The 23,664-nt window shown below is 38.9% G+C and overlaps 1 protein-coding gene across 6 annotated transcripts; it reads right to left on the bottom strand.

The window, feature by feature from the left end:
- Positions 1-8,708: 8,708 nt before the first annotated feature.
- On the bottom strand, positions 8,709-23,627 carry CMC2 (C-X9-C motif containing 2). 6 transcript variants are annotated; one of them, XM_039558418.1, is made up of 4 exons: positions 23,533-23,627; positions 17,066-17,202; positions 12,877-12,948; positions 8,709-10,966 (listed from the first exon to the last, which is right to left on the bottom strand). In XM_039558418.1, the coding sequence occupies exons 2-4, from the start codon at positions 17,144-17,146 to the stop codon at positions 10,892-10,894; spliced, it is 228 nt and encodes a 75-aa protein (XP_039414352.1). In that variant the 5' UTR covers positions 17,147-17,202; positions 23,533-23,627; the 3' UTR covers positions 8,709-10,891. The 6 variants fall into 6 exon arrangements, with proteins under 6 accessions (XP_039414352.1, XP_010401792.1, XP_039414353.1 ...); XM_010403490.3 differs by having other exon boundaries at positions 23,271-23,588; XM_039558419.1 differs by having other exon boundaries at positions 23,472-23,588.
- Between the last annotated feature and the right edge of the window lie 37 nt (positions 23,628-23,664).

Raw genomic sequence — 23,664 nt, 5'->3', positions numbered from 1 at the left:
GTAAATTCAAGACCGAACATTTTCTTCTCCACATCTCTTACATACCCCCATTGACATCTTTGACATCACAAATTACCCATCTCTCCCTAAAACTTGCATTTGGTACACAGTTTATACTGTGGGCTTCCTCCTTGCCTTTCTTTTTAGAGCTCCATTCAGTGGTCTCGTCTTTCTCATCCTCCCTTCATACCCTGTGGACATTTTCCAAGGGGCTCTTCTAACCCACCCCTTTTTCATATTGTCTATTTTTACCCTTCTGTTGACCTCATTAACTCATATGGTCTCTCCTCAAGCAGGGGCCGACAGCCCTCAAATATTCCTCTTTTGCACATCTGTACCCTGCTACCTTTCTCTTGGCTCACAGATACTGCAATAGTAAATATAACAATAGAATTACACATTTATCCCACCTAGCCTTCTTCCAACCATCACCTTCCTCTCCAAAAGAAATCTTTTACCCAACTACACATGAAGGTTTTGAGACAGAGCAGTCATAAGATAGATGTTTTTCCTTTATGTATACCTCACTTTTTTCCACTTTATATTGTTTATTCTGCATATTAAAGAAGGAGAAAAAAAGAGCTGTCTGAGAAGGAGGAACTCTTTGGATTTATATTCAAACAAGGAGATGAAACAGGACAAGAAGAAACAATAGCTTTTTGTTGTTGTTCAGAAGATAACTGAAATTTTGTGAAATGCAGAGCTCTTTGTACCTGGAATCTAATTACATAAAGTGTTCTGTACCTCTGCCACTGAATGCTGTGGGTTAAAGGGTTTGTTGCTCAGGGGTTTTAAATTGTGCTTTTATATTATTTTGGCTCTTTTAAAGCAGCTCCCCATTTTCCTAAAGAATGGCTGTTTCCAGCCATCAGACTTTGCTACCTCTGCTACAACAACATGACCGTGCCTGGCTAAGTACTTGCTCAATCTATTTATTCAGCTTCCAGCACAGCTCAGCACCATGTATCACATACATTGTGCAAAAATTTCGCTCAAGCATAATCATGGTTCTTAAAACTCAAACTTTGCCACACAATGACAAGGTCTCCACATTACCAGAATTACTTTCCCTCCTCCTCCGCCCCCATCCAACTCCTCATCAGTCTCTAGCATGACTCAACCCTGTTGAAAAGCTGTAGGTTTACAAGTCATTTCATTTCTTTCAAGTGAGATACATCATATGGAGGAAATAAATAAAATGTTTTCAGTGCCTGGTCCCCGGTGGATAATAGGGTCTATCTGGTTTCATAAGCTGCTTCTAACTGACAATTTTTCTACATTAGTTTTGGCTTAACCAGAGTGAAATCCCCATTTTGAAGCCCACTCTCTGATGGCAGCAGAACCTCACCCAGTAGCACGTCAACATTTCCTTCTTGCTCTTTGGGCTGACCAACGTATTTTGGAACTGTTCCTGTTAAAATTCCCGCCTTATCTCCAAGACTGCGGGCAGGGTAAAAACTGCCTTTGGACAAATGCATTTTTCCTAAGGTCCTGTGCTTAGAGCCATCTTTTACTTGCCAAAACCCCAGACTTCAGCTACACTCTGAGGTTTTCAACACATTTTTAACTATTTCACTTCCAAATCCTAGGCAGTTTATTGGCTACCCAGGAGATACTTGTGTATGTGTTCTTCTCTGTCTCCCTCTCAGTGGCCTGTGTTAAAATTTATACAAAATGGAGAGGCAGGGGGTGGGGGGTAGCAAATTACTATCATGTATCATCCTAAGGAAAATGAAGTTAAAGTATCTTATTTTCAGTAGTCATGAGGGATTAAAAGCAGAAGCAAACATTTATCTGGATCAACTGATAAATCATTATGATTGCAGCTGCTTTTCCTCCCCCCCAAGAGCTTCATAGTGTTAAAATTTTGAGGATGAATTATGTCAAGTTTTGAGTATCCCCTGCTAGCTGCTACTTGCCCTTACTTTTAGTCAAATTACTTGAACTGCTCACTGTCAGCACCGTGCAGAATTAAAAGCCCCATTGGAAAAGCATCCTCAAACCTACAAAAATAATTGCAGAAGAATCAAAAGGGGCAGATGTGAAAAAAGAGCAATGAGGGCTAACAGAGGAGAGATGGTTCATTGAATTGAAAGGGGCCAGGTAGTAGCTGAAATTTCAGTATTATAAATAGGACATTATGTAGCTGAACTAAAAATAGGAGTTTTATTTTTACTTGATGTTCCTCGCTGCTGGCTGCTGACCTAGAGAAAGAGGACTCAGAAAGGAGAATTAAACAATTCCCCACAACCATGCAAAACAAAACCACTAGCCAGGTGCCAGTGCCTATTTGTAAACTAAGAAGAACACAATTTTCTTAAACCAATTTCAGAAAATGTCTAATTGAAAGAATTCCCTAATACTGCTGAGAAAAGAATGTAATAGAATACAACAATTTCTGCAGAAAACCAACTGCAATTACAAATTCCCTGTCTACATACTTGCTCATAAGAGAAAACGGCTGGTGTATGTACTCTGATTCCTTCACCCACTCTGTACGTGTACAAGTGCTCTCTGTGCTGGAAGCACTCTCTGCACAGCAGTAATAACACATTATCATTCCAGTACTCGGTTTCAAGTCAAGACTAAGGGGCCCAGCACAGGTCTGGAAGAAAATGCTCTGTCAACTTGCCACCTGCCAACTATCTCAGGACAGTATCTTTTGTTCTTCCCTTTCCTAAAGGCCAATTTTACAGTTAAACAGAGAATCCTAATTTAGGTATGGTAAAATGGAAGCTTTTCTGGCCAGCTGCTGAGGTGGTTGTTCATACTTTGTTTCATTTTTAAAAGAAAAAAAAAAATTAGCACAAGCCTAAACCACCAAATCTGGACTTAAGTTTCAACCCCATGCATCTAATCCTCGGGACAAAGGAGACTTGAAACCATGGTTTTGGTTCTGCTTACAAAGATAAGAGGAAGTTGTAAAACAAAACCAGATCTGAATCTGAACTTAAGCTCACAGCTGTTTCAATCCGTGGCTTTCAGGGGAGCCCATCACTAGCTAAAATCTAAAGGACTCAATAGACTTGAGGTTTCCCTGGTCTGATTTTGGCTTTATCTGCTAAATACTGGCTCTTTGCAATGTACAACAGACCCCAAGGGGCTGTGCTCAAGTATTTATCCATCACCACTTCTGTAGAAAACTCAAATGAAGATGAAACGTGGTGATTTAATTTTGAAGAGTAAGCTATAATTACTTAAAAGATTTTATGGCATCAACAAAAATAACTTGCAGCACTTGCCGTTGCTGATCAAATTGAAATAAGAGTATTTATTATAAGAAATTATTGTAATTACTTAAGGAAAAACACTTAGCACTTAGTGTAGTCCATATCTAAAAAATAGTAGATCTAAATCTACTAGTCAGTCATCCTTTCCCACAGACTGAAAAATACCAAAATTCTTACTTGCTGTATTTGTACACCATTCACATCCGTCACTACGTACAAATCAGTGATCTGATTTGTTTGAGAATGGTAAGACTCAGAACATAATTCTGCACTTAGCTTAAATAATTCTAAAATGCAGGTTAGCACAGAGGCAGATGATAATTCAAAACTTCTTGCTGCTGCTAAGATATTTGAGCTTCTCTCACTGTCAAAGCCAAGTCAAACACACCGAAATTAAAATGCCTATTTGCAGTGTCTCAAAAGACAACAGAAAGATTAACATATTTTGTTTTCACTCTTGATTTTTGGTAATATTTTTTCACTTCTCATATGTTGAATCAAAATCCCCAAATAAAAAAGTAAATGCCCTCACTAAGGCTGCACTGTTGTGTTACTGGTGGGTTTTGATCCATCAGACAGCTTGAGAGGAGAACAAGGACCAGAACACTTCCATACTGGAAATGCTGGCTAAATAGGCCATTTCCTTTCTTTCACCATTGTACTAATTTTTATACATTTATACATACACATACATACAGATATAGGTACACATATACACACACAACACTACTTCAAATCTAGTTTTAGATGCTACTAATAATTTTGACAACCCAACATTTCTGCCTTTACTTTTTCCCCTTCCCCTTCCTTAATAACTCACTTGCATAAAACAGACAAGGGTTGCTGGGCAACCTCTGGAACAGCAGCAAATGGAAGGAATACAACTAAGGAATGGACATAGCAGAGACCCAGGTTCACCTGACCCACACTTGCCAGGCGCGACCTACATCTCTTAAGCACCATTTTTGGTGTAAGGGCACGAGGAAACTTCAACTTAGCAGCACCACAATACACTAAAACTGGCCTGATGATCCATAACCATATCAAGTCACAAATAAAAGTCCTGATGATTAATGTCCCACGTTCTTCCTCAGATATTCAATCTATTAAAAGACATATTTTCATAAAAAGAGGTTCCCTTCCTGCTACTCTGATCAAAGGGAGAATTCTCACTTCCCTTGCAGGTATCTTCACTTTTCTGTTTCTGTACATCCAGTACACAACTTCTGTATGCAATATCTTCTAAAACACTGTAAGACCTAATAAACAACTAGAAATAAAATAACAACATCTTCAGTGAGTACTGGACACTGGAATTGGTTTCCACTCAATGCACCACTCCCTGCAGTAATATGCAACTTCCTAACCAGGAGATCTAGATCCACTGCATAATTTTTGCCCTCACCTTGGACACAGCCCCAAGCATGGAAACAGAAGTCCATGAACACAAGCCCAGCACAAAAAAAATTCAAGGGAGAATGTCTAGCTCTTGTTATAACCAGATGATTTAAGAGTCTCCATTTTGAATATCAAGTAGCTCCAGAGGAAAGTGTCAGGTTTCCTTGTTGCTGCCCCTCTTCAGCCCTTACCATCTATTCTTGGCCATCCTGCAAACAGAACCAACAGCAGCACAGCTGCATCACACTGAGGACAAACTGGCTTTCTGAAGAAACTTCTAATATTTACATCTTCTCCTTGCGGGAAATATCATGACTCAAACGAGCCTTTTCTATTTTCCTAGTTCAAATAAACTCTCTTGTCACACAAAAAAAGGCATCTTGACACCCCTTCTCCACAGTTGTTCCCTCTCTTGCAGTGAACAGCCAAAAGGCTTTGGACTGTTTGCTGCCACACACCACACACTTGTACATCCACCTAAATGAAGCCACTGTGGACCAATTATGAAAGATCTGTTATTCCATTTGGAGTTACTCATTTGGGAGTTTGATTTTTGATTTGTTTTCCTCTGAGATTTTTTAGAAGCACTAGTGGGATGAAGTTTAAATTAAATTGGGACCATCAGCATCCCAAAGACAACTATTCAGTAGCACACATTTAATATTGATTTAATATGATTATGTGGGCTGTTTGTAACCGCAGCTGTCTAACTAATGCCACTTAGACACAAAGTACTTTATATATTCATTACCAGGAATGTTAGAATATGAACCAAACCAAAACACAACTAAATAAACCACACAAATATGTAGCTCTGAAAGCTACAGGAAAGTTAACAATTAAAAGCTGCAGTTTTCAATTAACAGAGACAGCTGAGGTGGATTGTTTTGTGCATTGCATGAATGGTCTAAGGTACCACTGGATAAATAATTACAATATTACAGAATACCCAAAGCAAGTGACAAACCAACCATTATGCTACACAAAATGAATCACTAATAAATCAAAACTGCATCCATGCCAGTTGTCTCTGAGGATGACCTTTTATTCCTGGCTGCTTCCAGAGCCAGGTGAATCAACCAGTTCCAACATCCTGCTGAACTTTGGAAAACAGGAATGCCTGTATTAGGGCACAACATAGCTGTTTCTAAAATACATCTTACAGCTGTAGCTACCAACCCAGGGGGATAAAAGAGAGTGAGGTCTAGTCTTCTAATCCTACCAAACACCATAGAGAGGATTTTTGGTAATGTCAGTGTCGATCCCCCCCTGTGGTTTGTGGCCACACGTGGGGCCCTGCGCCAGGGCCCTGCTCAGCACTGGACACAGCAAAGTCCAACCACATTTGCTTATTTCAACAGTGCTGTTCTGAGCACAACATGGACTTGATTTAAATAAATAAATAAAGTGGGTGATAAATAGAAGTATGATTGTGCAATAGAATTCAGCATCAACGAACGATCAATAGCATGCAGAGTATGTCAGAGCACGGGGGTCAGCTGCGACAACTCGTGCCCCATGAGGGAAGAGTGTGGATGTTGTTTTACCCGAGGCAGACACTGTGGTTGGGCTGCACAGAATCCAGTGGCGATGGCACCTCACCAGCACCCAGCACCCTGTTCTTACGAGGGCTAAGGCCATTCCTCAGCACAGCCCCAGCACCTGGGCAAAAACCAGCACCTCAACACCACAAGGCTGAGGGAGCACAAGCACCCAGGGCCCCGCCAAGATGGCGGCGCAGCCTGAGGGAGCCCCGCCCGCGCGGCGGAGATGCCACCGCCTCCCGCGGGACGGAGCGGCCGCTGGGCGGCGCTGCCGAGCCCCGCGGCGCGGGGTGCGGGAACGGGATGCGGAATGAGGGGAACGGGATGGGGGAACGGGATGCGGGAGGCCGGGTCGTGGCCGCCGAGCCTGGCGACGTTCCCGGCTGCCAGGCGGCGAGTGGAGACGGCACTGCCGATCGCGGTGATCGGCGGCTGGCCCCGGGAGGCAGCGGAGGCCACCTTGTGCAGCTGCGAACCGGCCGCCGCCCCCGTCTGGGCACGGTCACGTCCGGCGTCTGTCGGCTGACAGCGAGCGGTTCTGCCAGCGCTCGGGAAGAATACCAAAACATTCCCAATGTTCTTCCTGGCAGTGTGTAACGAAGGGCTTCCCAGTGGCACCGCAGGGACGGAGCAGCAGTCACCGCCAGCATCGTGACACAGCCGGAGCGCGGTGATGCCAGCGCGGGGAGCAGCCGCCTCAGCCCAGGGCTGGAGGGGAAATCAGATTTACTTCAAGGCAAACTACTCAAGCCCCGGGCTGCTGGCAGCAAAGGTCAAGAATAGTTTTCAGTCAAAGGTTTTTGTAAAAATTAGACCTCTCATGTCATGCTAACAAAACAAGTCCCTTGCTCTCAGCACCTCAGTTTTGCGGATGACATGGTTACATCAGCGTTCCTGTAGCAACACATATCCATACTCTTTCAGGCACTTGACGCTTTTGCCAAGCTGAAACAAATCTCCAGGTTGTGGACGGCTGATGTCTGTACTGGGGATGAGCTCTGTCAAGCCATCAGTAACATTTTTCCAGGTAATGAATGTCCCAAAAGATTTTTCTGCTCACTTGTATCTTTGAAATGTATCTTGTTTTATCTAAGGGTCTACATTAAAATACCAATAAAAGTCTCACTGGTTAAAGCAAAAGCACCACATGAAAGTTCCCAGCCTTTAAAATGTCACCAAATAGTTCAAAAGAATAATTTTAAAGCATGATGGTTCCACAAGAACCATTTTCAGGCTAAATATATATTTTGTTCCCATTGATGTATTTTTTGGTACACAGCAATTTAAGTAGGTTTGGGGAACCTGATGTGAATTTACTATTCACTTTCAAGTTTTTATTAGTAGACCTTCATGTACTGCAAGGCAGGTTCTGTTGAGGAGCAGCGTGGTTATCACTGAGCCTGTAAAATCATCTAATGGGACCACTAAGATTTGCTGATACTCCATTTTAGTTCATATTAATAAAACTCAACATGTAACATTAAGTTGCAGCACTAAAATCCATTATGTTGTCCAGGTAGAGAATCTCCTTTGCTTAAGCACTAATGTTAAAAATTCATTTTTAACTCAACTATCAGAATCTGGTATCAGTTTTCCAGTTGTTCAAATCCTTTTAGGTATTCCACAAAAGTGTGCTTTCACTTGTATCAGAAAGAATTTGTATCAGATATCATGAATTTTTTTAAAACATGGGCAGTGCCAAATTCAGGATTGCCTGACTGTTAAATACACTTTATACATGAGGTGTGGAGCTTCAGCAAAGTGTGTAACACATCAGAAATATTCATGACAGTGATTTCCAATAACGGGGGGAATAACTAACTCACAGGACTAGTCCTCACCCAAACTGTACAGTCAGCTCAACTAAATCAAGGCTTTGCTTCAAGGTCTAGAAACCACACATTGTCCTTATCAGCAACAAAGAATATAATTTCTTGAGGATGTTACCAACTAAAGTTTACAGGGAAAGACGAGCAGTACATTCATAATATATTAACACTCAGCACTGCAGCTTAACAGGAGCACCAGATTCAAGCCCTGTTGTATAAAGAACTTAACACCAGAGCAAGAACTCGCCCTGCTGTTCCTACACTATGCTGCTGCTATTCAGCAGAATATTTTTCCTTCTACTAAAAAATAAATTTAAAAAAAATTCAAAATAAGGCAAACAGAATGTCATAATTTAGTTTTCCAGCAAGAAAAAGTACACTATGAACAGTGTTACCAGGTATTTCTGGTAAAGCTGGAGGGATTTTCAACAGTTGTAATTCCCTTTACTCTGTCCTCCTCCTGTCCATGGATCCTAGACTTTTATGGCATTTCAGTATGGAAAATCCTTACCACTCTGGCCGGAGCTGCCATTTTCCCTCTCTGTTTCCCCCTTCTTCACTTTCCGATGTGAAACACCTATGAGCTTTTCACACACAACACGACAAAAAATTACATCAGATTTCTTTTTCTCTTCTCTCTCAAATATGCTCTTTCAGAAAGAACAATGGGAAAAATGCTCCTATAGACAAATGACATTACAATAAAGTGTCTTCAAAGTCTATAGAGATATATATTTATTTCTATAGAGATAAGGTTTATTTCACCCAAGCTTACTTTAGGAAACAAGAAAAAACCCCACATTTAGTATTTCATCCTTACCTCTTTCTCTGTCAGATAAATCATATGTATTATTATACCAGAGGTTTTCAGCTTCAAGATCAAACTAGCAACATGAATTCTGTCAAACAAAAGGAACAAAACCCACAGGAAACAATGGGCACTCTCATATCACACTACTAGTGGGCAATTAGCAAAGAGAAACAGAAGGATGACCATGATCAGACTTTCACTAGGTAAACAAAGCTGATCTCTAAAATACATTTATAAACAAATGTAGTTGAAAGTATCAATAGGAATTGTGTGTGCCATTTGGTCTTTCATTCACTAAGCACATTGATCTTTGCAAACATGATTGTGACTAATGAGCTGTGTTAAGTGGCTCTTGGTTTCTTATTTTGTTGCTGTGTGAAAGATTGGGACTCACAGAAGCTGATTAAAGAAACAAAAGCTTCAGTGCTTCTGCACTCAGATATCAGGTTCTCAACCTAATCTCTAGAACAATTCTCAATTTATTTATTTACTTAAAGGCTACAATCCTATTTAAGAGCTTGCCTGAAGTAGGTTGTGTCCTCTCAAATGGAAGAAGTATCATGGATGCAGAGTTCCCAGATAGGGGAGTTCACTACAAAGTACTCTGAAAATACTCCGAAAGTACCAATAAAGAGTGCACCACTTCCAACCATTCAAGTATGAATTCAAACAGTGCATCATTTACTTGTTCCAAAAGACAAACAGCATGTCAAGATGCAGAAACAATTGCTTCAGCTTTGCTTGGAGCTTTCATTGAAAACATTTGTGGTTAAGTTTTACTGATTTAATTGGGTCCATCCAGGTATTGAAAAATAAGTAAAATTATTCTATCTAATTCACCTTTCAAAACAGATCACAAAACACAGTTTTATTCCAAAAATAGGGGCATGTACCAATTCCAAGACTGAGTATCAACAATGGTTCTTACAACAAACCATGTAATTCACTGTAGAATAGACACCTTTTTTTCAAAAGGTTTCTAGATACTTTGTGTATTTGGCTCAACAAAATTTATTTTTTAAAAAAGTATTTTGCTACTAGGTAGAACAGAGGCATTATTTAAAAGGTGAATCCAGCAGGCACACAGAGAAGCAGCTCCATCACTGTACAAACCAGTGTATGTTTTGATATCAAATCTTCTGAATTCGGAGACTTGTTCTGGGCTTTCAGCAGTTTGATGGCAAATAAACACCTTTTATAGGCTAACAAGGCAACTTGGTAACACAATACATATTGACTTGCCTCAGAAGTTACACTTTTCTTGCACTTCAGTGTCAGCTTTGCTTCAACCTCAATAGTCATAACTTTACCTTTGTACCAGAGAAAATGGAAGAACTTTAGCTTGTATTTTTGGCAGCACTCCTCTTCAAAAATCACTCAGCACACATTGACTGTACTCAACAAAAATCAAGGCGAAGCTTTGTAAATCCCTGGAAATGTTCCATTCTGGATTTCTAAAGCCGCATGCTTTGGGTGTGATGAACAAATTGTCTTACAGCAGTCTACACTGTACATATGGTTGGCAGGGAGGATTTGTAATCTTCTCAGCTGAAGACAGTAGCTTCATCCTTTTAGCTCCAATAAAAATACTAGAACTCCAATTATTCCTTGATAGGCAATTTCTAATTTCAATCCACATCTGTTTAAAATTTCCTTTTCCTAATCCATTTACTAAGTGTTATCACAACACTACAAAAAGTGATGGAAAAAGTAATTTAGTGTTTTGCAATGAAAAACAAACAAAAAAACCCTACAAAACCCAAGATATGTAAGAGAAACTGCTAAACACAAGGAAATAAATGCAACTCAGTAAAGTGGGAACACAGCAGCCTTGAATATATAGTACCTCACACACACCGATTCCTCATTACTTAATAATCATAAAACTGTGCCAGAACAAAGACTTGCCACAGTAGTTTTCTTTTAGAGGTCAAAAATTAAGTTAGGTTGTGAGTGATGCATTTATTTCGTCACCATTTCACAAACCAGAGGCTTGACATTGGTGATGAAACACAAGTATTCTGTCAGCTTCCAAGTGAATGTCCCTATGGAGCTGCAGCTGTCCAGCCACAGCACAGCTCACTTCTCTGAGGCTTTGTGAGCATTAATTATCCTCTGTCGTTTCTCCCGGTTTCTAAGCCTGTTTTCTTCATACTGGAAGACAGATACGGAAATTAATAGATCAGCTGTTATCATTAAATAGATATGTCAAATTTAAAACTGTAGAAAGCATTTTTTTTTACCCAGGAACAGAAACAATATATTTGACTGATGCATTAGAAATACAGCTCTTGTTAATATATACATACAGGTTCATTTTTACTTTGAAATTAACATTTATTCCATTAAAATACAGGTTTCTAAGTTTGAGGTTATTAAGCTAAAGAGTATTAGAACATTCTAATAAAGAAGATTCAGTTAATCTTAAGGAGGAACTTAATTATACAGAGATCTAACGTATGACAGCTACGCTTCACACGAACTAGGAAAAATAGTTGCTCTGGTGCTATTCTAGAGCACAGGTCAGGCTCTTTTCCTTTCACAAGATGCTGATTAATGTGTGTCTGCCTTCTGAAACATGAATTTGTCATCACAGACTTGGTCTATTTTTGATCCTGGTCATTAATTATATGCACAGATAAAGCAGGATACCAAGATGAAAGGAACAAAGGCAAATTTGGATTGAATGAGTGTAAGGCATGTGGGGATTTTTAATGGTTTAAACAAGAACCACATCAGAGGCAGGACTCCAGTGTAAAATGGAACCAAGAAAGCTTTCACAGTTAACATTCATGTATAAGACCACCATGCTTTCAAGTATGGCCCTGCACTAGCAGAAACTTGAAGAGCCTCTCTTTCATTGCAAACAAAAAGGAAACATTTTCATGGCTCAAATAAATGAAAAATTAAAAATCAATGCATCATCTGATCTGTATTTCACGAGAAGCAAATTATTATCCTTAGGTTAGAGCATATATTTGTTCAATTTTTTAATAATTGGTATCAAGAATAAAACCGAAGTATGCCACAAATATTCAGTTCTCTATATAATGTAATAAACTACTAAAGAAATTGATTTTGAAATGGATTTGCAGTTTTTCATCCATTATACTGATTGGTCTATAACTGAAATAATGACCCGAAACATTACTTAACCTTTACAGAATGCTTAACTTTTTCCCTTGCCAATATTTAATTTTTCAATAACCCATCCATGTTTGTACGTAGAATGAGAACAATGGATCTTTAAAAGCTCTATCTTTACCTATTCAGTATTTCTGAACAACCTTTCAGGGGCTTCCTAGTAATGGCATATCAATATAGGCACATTTTAAGAAGGCAGACAAATATAATCATCAAGAACTCCTTTAATGTAAAGGCTTCAACGGAAGAAAAAAATAAAAAAATAAGATTATGTAGAAACTTTTTAGTATGGTGAAATTTATGTCAAAATCAGAAAGTACAATTTCAAGTTAAAAGGTGCATGAAATGTTCATTTATATGTTCTGTCATGTAGGCACAACCACCATAAATATAAAGAACAGTTGACACTCTCCTGAAAACGTGCCTATTAAGACAGTTAATCCACTTGAACTCCCATAGTCTTCATTCCTTCATATCTGCAGATGTAATACAGCAGTATTTTCATTTAGGGCCTAACTCAGCAACTCATTAAGTACTTTCCATCAGTATAACTGACTTCAGCTTTAAGTGTTACTTATGCAGAAGTGACCATTACTGCTTTCTATTTAATTCCGTGCAAATATCACTACTAAAAAAAAAATAGGAAAAAAGTCAGAAGCAATCTGTGAAGTGCCAGTTCCTATCTCCAATATTTGTTTCATTAAAATGTGTTTGCCTATTTTTGTATATCAAAAAATACACGCCATTTGTTGATGCCAGATTTTACTTGACAAATTTATCAAAAAAAGTTTAAATTTGGTCTCAAGTGCCCACACCAGAATGTGCTTACATTTATCGATTCGTACCATTTAGTAAAAAGCAACTCTAGTTCTCTCCCATTTTTTATTAAGCATTTAACTCACAGTAAATTTATTCCTTACCTCTTTTTTTAAGCACTTCCGCATCTCACGGTCAATATCATTGCAATGACCAAAAAACTTCAAAACATTGTGCTGATGAGTTAAGGAGAAAGAAAAAATTACAATTTAAAGGTTTCTTCCTCTGAAGCTCTAAATTTATTTCAATTCATTTGCATTTTTCAACATATACTGGTTTTCTTTTCCTCTCCCTTTCTTGTGAAAAGTGGTGTTTGGTAACTTTTTTTCCCCCAAGCAGGAAGAAGTTCGAGCAACTCCTAAAGCTCACTTGAGCCATCCCTACCTGGCTGAAAGTTGAAGGTACTCATCTTATATAACAAGACTAAAGGAGGACACCTAAGCTGAAGCGGTTGTCTAAACACAGAACAATACATTTTATTGATATAGAAGTCAGTCTCACAACTCTCACTCACACTAAATTAAATAGTGTACAAAAAATAAATATTCTGAACTCCAGCTTGTGGTACAGAGGCAACATCCTCCCAGCTTTAGCTTTCATTATTTCTTCGTGACCTAGAGAGGCAAAGGATTCACTGCTCCATTATCCCAGCCACATGAACAATGTGGTGTTGGTCCAGAAGATGCAGGCACTAGGTTTAATTGATTGGAATGTTAGAACCAGTATAAAAAATCTCTGTGGATCTTGAGGTTAATAAATAAGATGCATTTCTCATCTTTATGGCACAGGTCAACTGTGGGCCTTACGCAAATTTAAGTGTGCCTTAGTTTCTGAAAAACTGCACGCCTTGTCCTCATGAGGGCTCTCCACAGCTAACATGATGACATTCACCATAAAAATCTGTCCTCTTAGCCCACATTTCCTAAAGCAACTGCATACTATCAAGCATTAAACCTCTCTCAGAATGCATGGTTTTAGAAGGACTGCTTTTTCAGGGGGATGCTTGTGCCATGCCACAGAATCTCACGGCAGAACCTGGCAGCAGAGCATCCAAGTGATTTAGAAGACCTGAAGGGGGGGGCAGGTTTAGTAGATATTTGCAGCTACACAATCAATGGAGATAACTTGGCCAATCTTGCAGACAACTAATGAACTTAAATAAAAAAGACCATGAAGAACAAAACAGATGCAAATGAAGACACTTCCATATTTCAGAGGGAAACCTATGTGCATTTCCATAGCTGACCAGCAGCCAGGTGGATTTATATAGGTGACACAGGAAGACTATGAAAGATTCAAACAATGAACAAGATCTCAGCCAACAGAACACAACTGGAAGTAGGAGTGGGTTAATAAAGTTTATGACAAACACTTAACTATAGCAGTGCTATAATTAGCTTGTTTATACCTCTGTGATTTATAAAGGGCATCAGATGACTCTGAAGCAGTTGCATGGTATAAGTGATCACTTTACTGCATGCTAATCTTGCTTTTACAACATTCTTATTTCAGCTAATACAGATTTAATTTTGTGTTCTACTCTCATACCTGCATATTAAATTTCAAGGTGAATGCTCACATTTCAAACTAACTCCACTCTGAATACAGTGGGTTTAATCTATGTTTATTTAGCCAGATTCCTAAAATGTCAACTTCTTGGCTGAGATTATGAGGGAAAAAAAGCATCAGTTTCTCAAAAACACCTATTACACCTATTACAGTGCTACAATTGCAAGACAATATACATTTCTTTGAGCTGTTACCTATAAAAATTAGTCTACTTATAGCACATACTTGGCATCAGAGTGGAGTTATTAAAAAAAAAGTGACATCAAATAGGAATCCCATTAACCTCTCTTCACTAGATACAAAACTTGATATACAGGGCAGGTTCTAGATTAGCGATAAAGTAAATCAAATTGACTGTTGTGAAAATGGACACCCAATTAAAAAATAATGCTTTTCATCCCTCAGGAACGGTGATTTAAATTATAGATGAAGGTTCTTAAGACATTTTGGCATTATAAGAAAACAGCAGTAGTCACCAATAACTCATTAAGATCACTGACTTCAGTTTCAGTGACTTCAATTTAAAAAGAATATTTCAGTACATTCCCCTGGAATTTCCAATGAAAAAGTATTGCTCCCTTTCAACTGAGTGTGAAAGAAGTCATCCTCACCCTTTCTGTTCTGAGACTGCCAGCACAAATATCCTCTCCCAGCTGAGCACAAGACTGACAAAAGTAATTCCTCTTCATGTAAAGATGAACTTCAAACACAACTAAGAGAATATAATTCTGTGCATGACTATTAGTGCTGCTCCTAGTCCCTTCATAAGTCAGATTAACAATAGATTCCTTTGAATCACTTGCTGCCAAGAAGTTCAAGTGCACCTTCTAGTTCCAGTTCTCAAGGCAGTCTAACAAGCTATGTCATACAAGTCCAGGATACTTCTGGACATTCATTTAAAACAAAAAAAACCAAACCACAAACAAAAAGCCAGACAACCATTACTTTCAAGTAGTAAATCACTACTGCTGCATTCCTACTGAAAGTATAGAAAGCCCAGCTTTGTATGTACCAAAAATCAGGACAAATCTGAATGTATTTTCTTTCCTGATTGGATTTGTTTGCATAATTATGAAAAAATAATTACAAAACTTTAATTTTATATTGCTTACATACTGCCTATTTTCCTCCTAAATGATGGTCATTTTATTTCACAATCTTTCCAATACTATTGTACTTAATGCACACAAAGTGTTCTCAGTTCTAGCTATTGAACACTTACCTACAACATTAAAGTTGCTGGGAAAAAAAAAAACAAACCAACTAAAAAAAGAAAGAAAGAAAGTCTCTACAATCTCTCAAATTATTGAAGCATTTTTAGGCAAATTAAGATTTCTGAACTCAGAAAAAAAAGCGTAACTTGTACATTTAATACAACTTTTAGTTTTAAAGCTTGAAGATGTTCTGTACAGGAGCACTGGAATGGGAAGTACCACCTATGGGATTGTATCAACAGACTGCAGTGTGCTTATGTTTCAAGATACTGCACTCCAAGTGCCAGCAAAAACAAATTGCATGTTGCTGAAGAAAATCAGTACAATATACTCCCTGAAATGTATTTTAGTATTAAAAGTCTGCTCCCTTCATTGTTGTAATTTAGAAATCATAACAAAGTGTGGTGCAGAAAATGTTTTTAATGTTACTTTAGCTACTTTAAAACCTTGAAAAAATGTTGTTATCCCTCTTTCACTTAAAACGTCTTCTCTCACATTTTGTGAATTATCAGCCTTGTTTCTCATCCTGTTATGGCTTTTGAAAATAAAAATTTAGAATTCTGCTCAAAACAGTAAAGCTAACATTTGTATTGTCTTAGAATCTAACTAACTGCATTAGAAAAAAGTATCCATGTCACAACTGAACATGGAGGTGAAAATATTGTAGATTGCATATAGTGGTGTAAATCAGAGTTTTCACATTCATAGTGAATATTTAAATGTATTTTTATCTCAGTAGAAACTACGAAATTTAACTTTTTATGCACAAATACAGCAAGATTATCTCTACAGAACATCTCTTTAGAGTATACTAGGAAAATAATTAACAAAAACAACATTGCAATGATGCAGCAGAAAGCTTTCAATGCAGGGGGCAAATCTTGTACAGCTAGAGGTGCAGAAGACATAGACAAAGCAATTTTTAAAAAGGCCTTTAAACAAGTGAGATGACTATTCCATTATCCTGAAGCAATGAAGAGCCTGCAGAAGCCTGAAGACAATATCACATTTCATATCCTTGGGTAGGTGCCTATTTAAGAAGATGGAAGACAAGCAGTAATTCCCAATTAGCTCTCCAAACACTGAATGTCATGCATGAGGCTGTTGGGATCCCCATCAACACATCTCCTTATAACGACACTGACCAACTGCCCCAGGGACAGCTGGAATATGGAAATGCCATGAGCATACAAAAAGAGGGCATTTGGTGCTGATTTTATTATTGTTTTTTGAGGGGCACACAGTACTAAGAGCTGCAGAAGTTATTTCAGTCCTTAAAATAGTTCCCTAAGTGCTAAGCTGTAGCACAGAAAATTTTAAGGTATGTTATATTTCCCAAATAAATCACTTTACATACAGTCATCAGATAGCTCTTCAGTGAAAATACACCAGCTATATTTCATGGCTGCTCTGCCTAGAGGAGGGTTTTCTCTTCACAACCATATAATATCACTAATTTATCTGACACAAATTTCCCCAACCCACCCACTCTTAGCTCAACACTCCTTACCTCCTTGTGACATTTCTTGAGCAGACTGATAATTAGGTTACACTCTTCAGTGTGCAGATGAGGAGACAGGTCTGGATGCATCTTTAGTTAGAGATGATCTTAGTAGCACAAGGACAAGAATCTGAGAAAATTTCCACCTGCCAACATTAAGACAGTGTAACTAGCAAGTCTGATTTAACACAAAAGGTATTATCACAGTATTATTTTAACAAAAAATATCTGAGATCAAAATGCAGTTTAATGCATATAATTTATATTACATGGTTACAGTCATTAAACCCAGTACATATCTGATCTTCTACACAACCCAAATGTTAACAGTCAACTAGAAGTTTATTATCTTGACTATCACAGATGTAAGCATGCAGCTGGGATTTTAATTTTCAGGGACACTCTGGCAGCATTAATCTTTCTTGAACTCCAGATTATCTTTTCACTTTCCTACTTCAATTTTCTGCTTTCTTGCTTTAAAAAGCTAAGTGTATGCGATTTTCTTTCTACCTTCTACAAAGATTACAACAGGAAGCACAATGCTATTGCATTACAGCACTCTGAGAACTGGCATTTTTTTTAGTTATCTACACGGTTTTAAAAAAATCCTAATCCAGACATTGGTGATGCTTTAAATACCGGTATTTAATCACTTCATCAGTAATGATATTTTTTTTTAAATCACTCAGAATTGAAATGTCCCTTCTTGCAATTCCATGTTTTTGCCTCTTGCTCTTCTCTGTGCTCCTTTGAAAAGCAACTAGACTCGTCTTCTACATGAATCCCCCACTCTGTCAGATAGTGGCAGGAAGCACTTCGGCTTCCCTCAAGTTTTCTCTCTGGAACACTAAAAGGGAACACCCTTTCCTGCAGGGTTCTGTAGGGAGGGAGCAAGTTCTTTAGCCGAAATGGACTGAAAGCATCATGTGACAGTGGCTGAAAGAAGCTGACATCTTTGTTCAGGAAGACCATCAGGAAGGGGAGGAGAAAAGTCCAGTTCATACCAGGACAAATGGGCTCATGTTGGCAAAATTTTATTTTTATGGCACATACTGCCACTGAATTAGAGAGATGCCTGTTTGTTTGTTTACTTAGTAACTTGTCATTTCCCCTTCTCCCAAAGGGATCACCTTTCCAGTTGCAATATATCAGGCAAACACCACTACAACTTGTATTAAGCAGCCATCACTGTCCTTAACACTCCTACAAGACAGACTGGACAAATAAAAGTAGCCAATGGTCAGATTTTACAATTGCAAAATCCCAAAAGTCAGCTCAAGTGCTGACAGCTATAATCTCCACTGCTATTCCTAAAATGCTCAAGGAATATGTTCGGCTTAAAGAGCCACATACATTCATATACCCAGTAGTTCCCATCATGTGTTCAGCTTAACAAGAGTTAGATTCCCACAAGCAAACTTAATTTTAAAAATCCAAACATTTAAAAGCCTCTTGAGAACCATGAGAATATGTTCCACATAGTGGTGTAGTGATTTTCTTCCAAAAACCTTCCCCCAGACTATCTGGAAGTCTAACGTTACACTACACTTACTCTTAGCACAGAAGTTGTTGGAAACTGTACAAGTTGCTTAAGCATTCTTTTCAACAAATTAACAAATGAACCTTTAGAAATATGACAGCAGGAGCACGGCTGTAACAGCAAAGTGATTAAGAACCCTGCTGTGTTATTGCTACCAGCTTTTGATTGCATGCCACACAAAGTCAATATGTTTTAAATTTATCAGTAGAGCTTTTCTGATAGCTCTGGAGTTAGCATTCCCCTGAGAGGGTGACCTGCTCAATGGCTGTGTGTTACTTTAACACGTGTGAACCCAGATGATTATTAAAGCTCTTCATCATTCAGCCTCTGCCCGCACTTCCTAAAACTGTCATCGGAGCTGGCAGTCTCAGAAGAAAGCAAGAGCAGTGTCCTAATGCAACAGGGAATGCACATCAGCACAGGCCAGGAAGTCAAATGGAGCATTTCAAGGAAAGATACATTATTTCTAAACTAAGATTAGTAGTCACTGCCATTGTTTACAATATTATTCTCAGATTATGGATGAAAGCCATCAATGCCACAAACAGAGGTGATGGTGTGTTTCATCAATTAAAAGCCTTCTAACAACTCCAAGGGACTTTTCCAATGGCACCTCTTGTAGAATAGATGCTACAAATCAAAGGTGTTAACTGTCACACCAGTTCATAGATCAGTACTCCTGACATTTTCAAATAATATTCTAGTTACCAACTAGCGTTAGTCAGCTAGTATTAGAAAGTTTCAAGTTCAATTAATAGCACTCAGTTCAATGCAGGCTGCGATGGACAAAACATCTTTCTGAGCTTCCCTGGAGCCTTTAAGCACTTCTGAAGTTATGACAGAGCAGTGTTAGCAGTGCTAAATATTAAACTGATGTTTAGAAATGTCAGATTAGACAGTGATCTATAAATGAGCAGGGAAGGCTAATCTTGTTGCTGGAGGGGAATGACTGATTTCAGTCGTTTCAAAGAGTTTCAAGAGAAACGACAATGTGTGTGAAGAAAGGACATTGGTTTCTTTCATTTCTTTTTAATAACATTCTAATGAAACATAAGAATTGCAAGTTGCCATCTTATCAGAATTTAAGTCCAAATGGACAGAATTTTGTATAGGTGGTAGCTCATAAGGAATTGAAGTATAAAAGAACATTGGGAAAACAAACAAAAAAAAAATCACGGGACAAAATTGTGAATAAGTAATATAAAATTTCTGTACAAGAAATAGTAGCAGTGAAGTAAAAGAACAACATTTAGAAAATACAGGAATTGCTTTAGGACTGCAAAATGCTAAGCAAATGTTAATATCTGAAATGAACATTTGGAGAGAAGTAAAGAAATTATCTCTTTACATAATGGCAATGACATATTTCACTGGTTTGCACAGAAATGTTCTTCCCTTTAATGTGTTTGATATGAGATTCAGTGCAATTTTTTCTTCCTTGTTAAAAATTGCATTAAAAATAGCTATCTCAATGATTTGGTTAAAATACCTTAAAAGTGCAAATTTCTGTAAACTATTAGTCTCTGAACATAGAAGACATGGATAAAGATAATTAATCTTTCAACCTCCTAAACCAGTTTCTAAATCTATGCTATTCTTCTGGGGGAAAAAAAATTAAGAAATTGTCTCGTTCCAGTATTATATTCTGTCTGGTTTCTCCTTAAGTAGGGAAAACACAGAATATTCTAGCTTTATGATTTCCAACATAAACCAGAATTTTTTCTAAAAAATCAAAAGCCTAAAGCTGGAAATTCTCTAATAATGATACTGAACTTCCAATACTAGTATTTCTGTTTAGAAAAATAATGAGATAATTCCTTGTGTAAGCAATCTTGGGACACCAAGCAACTCAAATTTCCTAACAGCAATCAACATATAAATTATCAAGATTTGATACTCATCCCTAGTCTGAAAATTGATCTATACATATGTTCAACACATTAAATATTTAATATTAATTGCAAAAGATACCTACATGTACTACAAAATTCAAATAAAACTGCAGACACCCAGGAAGTAGGCAGAAACCAAAGGCTGACCCAAAAGAGCATGGGAGAACACTGTGGGCATTTCATATTTGCCACCAAAATTTAGGATAAAGTGCTCATTTCTCTCCATGTGCCGATTTCTCCTCCTGACCTCCTTATGGCAAAAGGCAGCAAAAGGGCCCAGCTGTGTGGAGAAACAAAGGGATTCGGTACATTCCCACTTCTTCCCAAAATCAAATGTGAGGTCAGCATGTCAGGAATCCACAAAAGTTCCCTTCTTTTCTCAGAATCTCCCATAAATATGAACTAACCAGTTCCCTGATGCAGCAGGATAACTAAATTAGGTTCCTTTAGTTTTGCTGATGAGCCTAATGCTTAATATTTCCACACTTGAGGGACAACAATGAAGGGAAGGTTTAAATCTAGGTAATTGTTTCCATAAGATGCTTCCTCCATATTTAATTAAAACATGTTAGAAGCCTACTTTTTAAACCAAGTTTTAGTATTTTCCATAAGAAAAGAACACAATCATATTTTTTCAACTTTCTAAAGTCAATGGTAAAAAATCCCCAAACCACATGAATTCGCACACTGTTCAGAAAAATGACCTCTTAAAGCAAAATGCAAATCCTTGCTTAGCAACCCTGATGATGAAAAGTTACATCTGAGCACCTACATTGCTAATGATGAAGCTCTTTAACAAGAACACAGAACTCTGCTTTCTACAGCGCCACAGAAGACAAACATTTGCTGCAAACACTCAACTAACACCCACAAGGCGGCAGCAGGACCGTGCAAACCACAACAGGGACTCACGGCAGGGAGGGGAACAAACCTGCAATTCCTCTGAAGCCACTCTACTCTCCATGTTTAACATTTATTTTTGCAGTTAATGTCACTGTCTAACCTGAGTAAGACAAAACACCTGGAGTTTCACAGTCTCCGTTACACAGTATTGTTCTGTTTGGTGTTTGGAAATAAGTATTTATAATCCAAACAACTTTTTGTTTAGTCAAATCCTTTCTGTTTTCTCTAAGATTGTACAAATTTTTAGCAAAGAAAATGGATTCAGCTCCATACCTAACAGGCTGGTGTTACCTCAAGGTATCATTCATGCCACTTCAGCAGAACTCCTGCATTCCTAGTGTTATCTCTCATACACAAAGAATTTTGACAACAGCTTTGAGTACTCAGAGATCAGTGAAATGAGAAATTGCAGTTGATGCACATCATTTCAAAACCCAAGGGAACTCAAAACTCAGGACTTTGTCTCTACCTAACAATAATATCATCAACATCTTCCAGACCAGGACATTAAAGTGTCACACTGTGCTGCTGTCCTTAAGGCTGTGATTAGGCACATTGACAATAACCCCAAACTTTCCAGCATCTCCAAGAAATTTTAAAATCCACTTTAATAAACCAAGCTTAGCTAAATCTTACTAAATTTACTCATAACCTCTTGAATTTTGGTCTCTGAAACTATGCACTGGTTTCCCAACATTACTTATTAGAATGGGGGGAAATAATTTAGAAACATATCTATGAAGACTAGAAAGGAAACTGAAAAAGGGTCAATTATGTCTACTACTAGATCTTTTTCTTTATGTAGAATGCACTTACTTTGCCTGAACCTAAAGAACAATCTTTAAAATTTCATAAGTAAGATTCATCCTGATTTTATCATTTTACATCACCATTTTGTCAACAGTTCAATGTCCCTCATGAATTCACCTGCTACTTTTACTAGTAAGTACCTAATGAAACTACATCATACCTGATCTCATACTTAGCAAAGCAAATTAAGGTGTTAGTCCTAAGAAACAGAGCAGGTTGAACACCAACTGAATATTAATTTCTACAGTTTTATTTAAAGTGATCGAGTAAATCACAAGAAGGCATTTTCACTTCCTGGCAATTATTTAAGGTCGTATTCCTACAAGAAACATCAGCAGAGTTTTGGGACATTTAGTGGGATATTTTTATTATAACATACTGCAAGTACCGTTGCACAATACAACACTACATCACAGATTATTGAACCAGCCTCTTCCTATTCCTGCTATGCCTTTTCAGTACATACAGTTAAGAATAAAAAGATCCAGACAGAAAAAGTAAAGCACTGTCTAGTGGAAGGTGTCCCTGCCCGTGGCAGGGGGTTGGAACGAGATGATCTTTGAGGTCCCTTCCAACCCAATCCATTCTACGATTACGTAAGGGCAAGGTGCTGTCACCAAATTCCTGTTCTGGCAGCTGCTCTTGTACTTCAAGAGCAAGTACATCAGCTCCATCCACCAGACCAGGTTTCATTCCATCTCATCTCCATTTCATTGATTTCCCAAAGAAGAACGTTATGAACCTAACAGAATCTTCTTGCTTACTGTAAAACAGCTTTTCCCCTTCAAAGAGAGCAAGAGGATCACATTTCCATGTTGGAAAAGACAGGCTCTGACCCCTCGAGCAGCCCGATCCCGTGACAAAAGGCAGGTAGCACTCGGCAGAAAGTAAACATTGTTTAGTAACACAGTTCTGCCATGGGGGGCGAGGGGCTGGCTGGGGCAGCTGCTGTTACCAGGTTAAGGCAGGGGGGTCCCACTGAACCAGCCCGCGCTGTCCGCAGCTCCTCACTACTCCGGGAGGCCTTAAAGAAGGGACGGGACACACAGACACAGGAAGAGCAGCTTACGGCAGCCACAACGGAGACACCCCTGATCCCGCTCAGAGCTGCCCTTCCAAAGCGCTTCGGAAGCCCAGGGGCCGATGCACGGTGAGCGGAAGGTCACAGAAGCCGGACCCGAGCTCGGCTCGTCACGGCCCCCCAAGCCAGGCGGTGGGAATAGAAGAAGGCAGCAGGAGGAGGAGGGTCGGGGGGTGTTTCCCTACACACCCTCTTTTCCCCGAATTTTCCTCTTTCCCGCTGGCTCTGCCCGAGGCCGCCCGTCACTCACCCCGGTGCAGGGCGGGCGCGGTGACTCGGGCAGCCCCGGCCGGAAGCCGCCTCAGAGCGAAGAGCGCGAACGGCGCCGGCGCCGGGGCGGGGCGGGGCCGCAGGCGGAGAGCCGTGTGATTGGACGGGCGGG

The sequence above is a fragment of the Corvus cornix genome, chromosome 11, assembly GCF_000738735.6.
Source record: "Corvus cornix cornix isolate S_Up_H32 chromosome 11, ASM73873v5, whole genome shotgun sequence".
Classification (NCBI taxonomy): Eukaryota; Metazoa; Chordata; class Aves; order Passeriformes; family Corvidae; genus Corvus; species Corvus cornix.
Note: the sequence above shows the minus strand (reverse complement) of the source record. Positions and strands in the feature narration are given on the sequence as shown.

Bases quoted from the DNA above. Each gene is read 5' to 3' on its own strand.
- CMC2 (XM_039558418.1), bottom strand. From the start codon at position 17,146: ATGCATCCAGACCTGTCTCCTCATCTGCACACTGAAGAGTGTAACCTA. The intron at 12,949-17,065 runs GTAAGGAGTGTT...TTAACTCATCAG, and splicing joins TCAAGAAATGTCACAAGGAG to CACAATGTTTTGAAGTTTTT. The intron at 10,967-12,876 runs GTAAGGAATAAA...TCTGTCTTCCAG, and splicing joins GGAAGTGCTTAAAAAAAGAG to TATGAAGAAAACAGGCTTAG.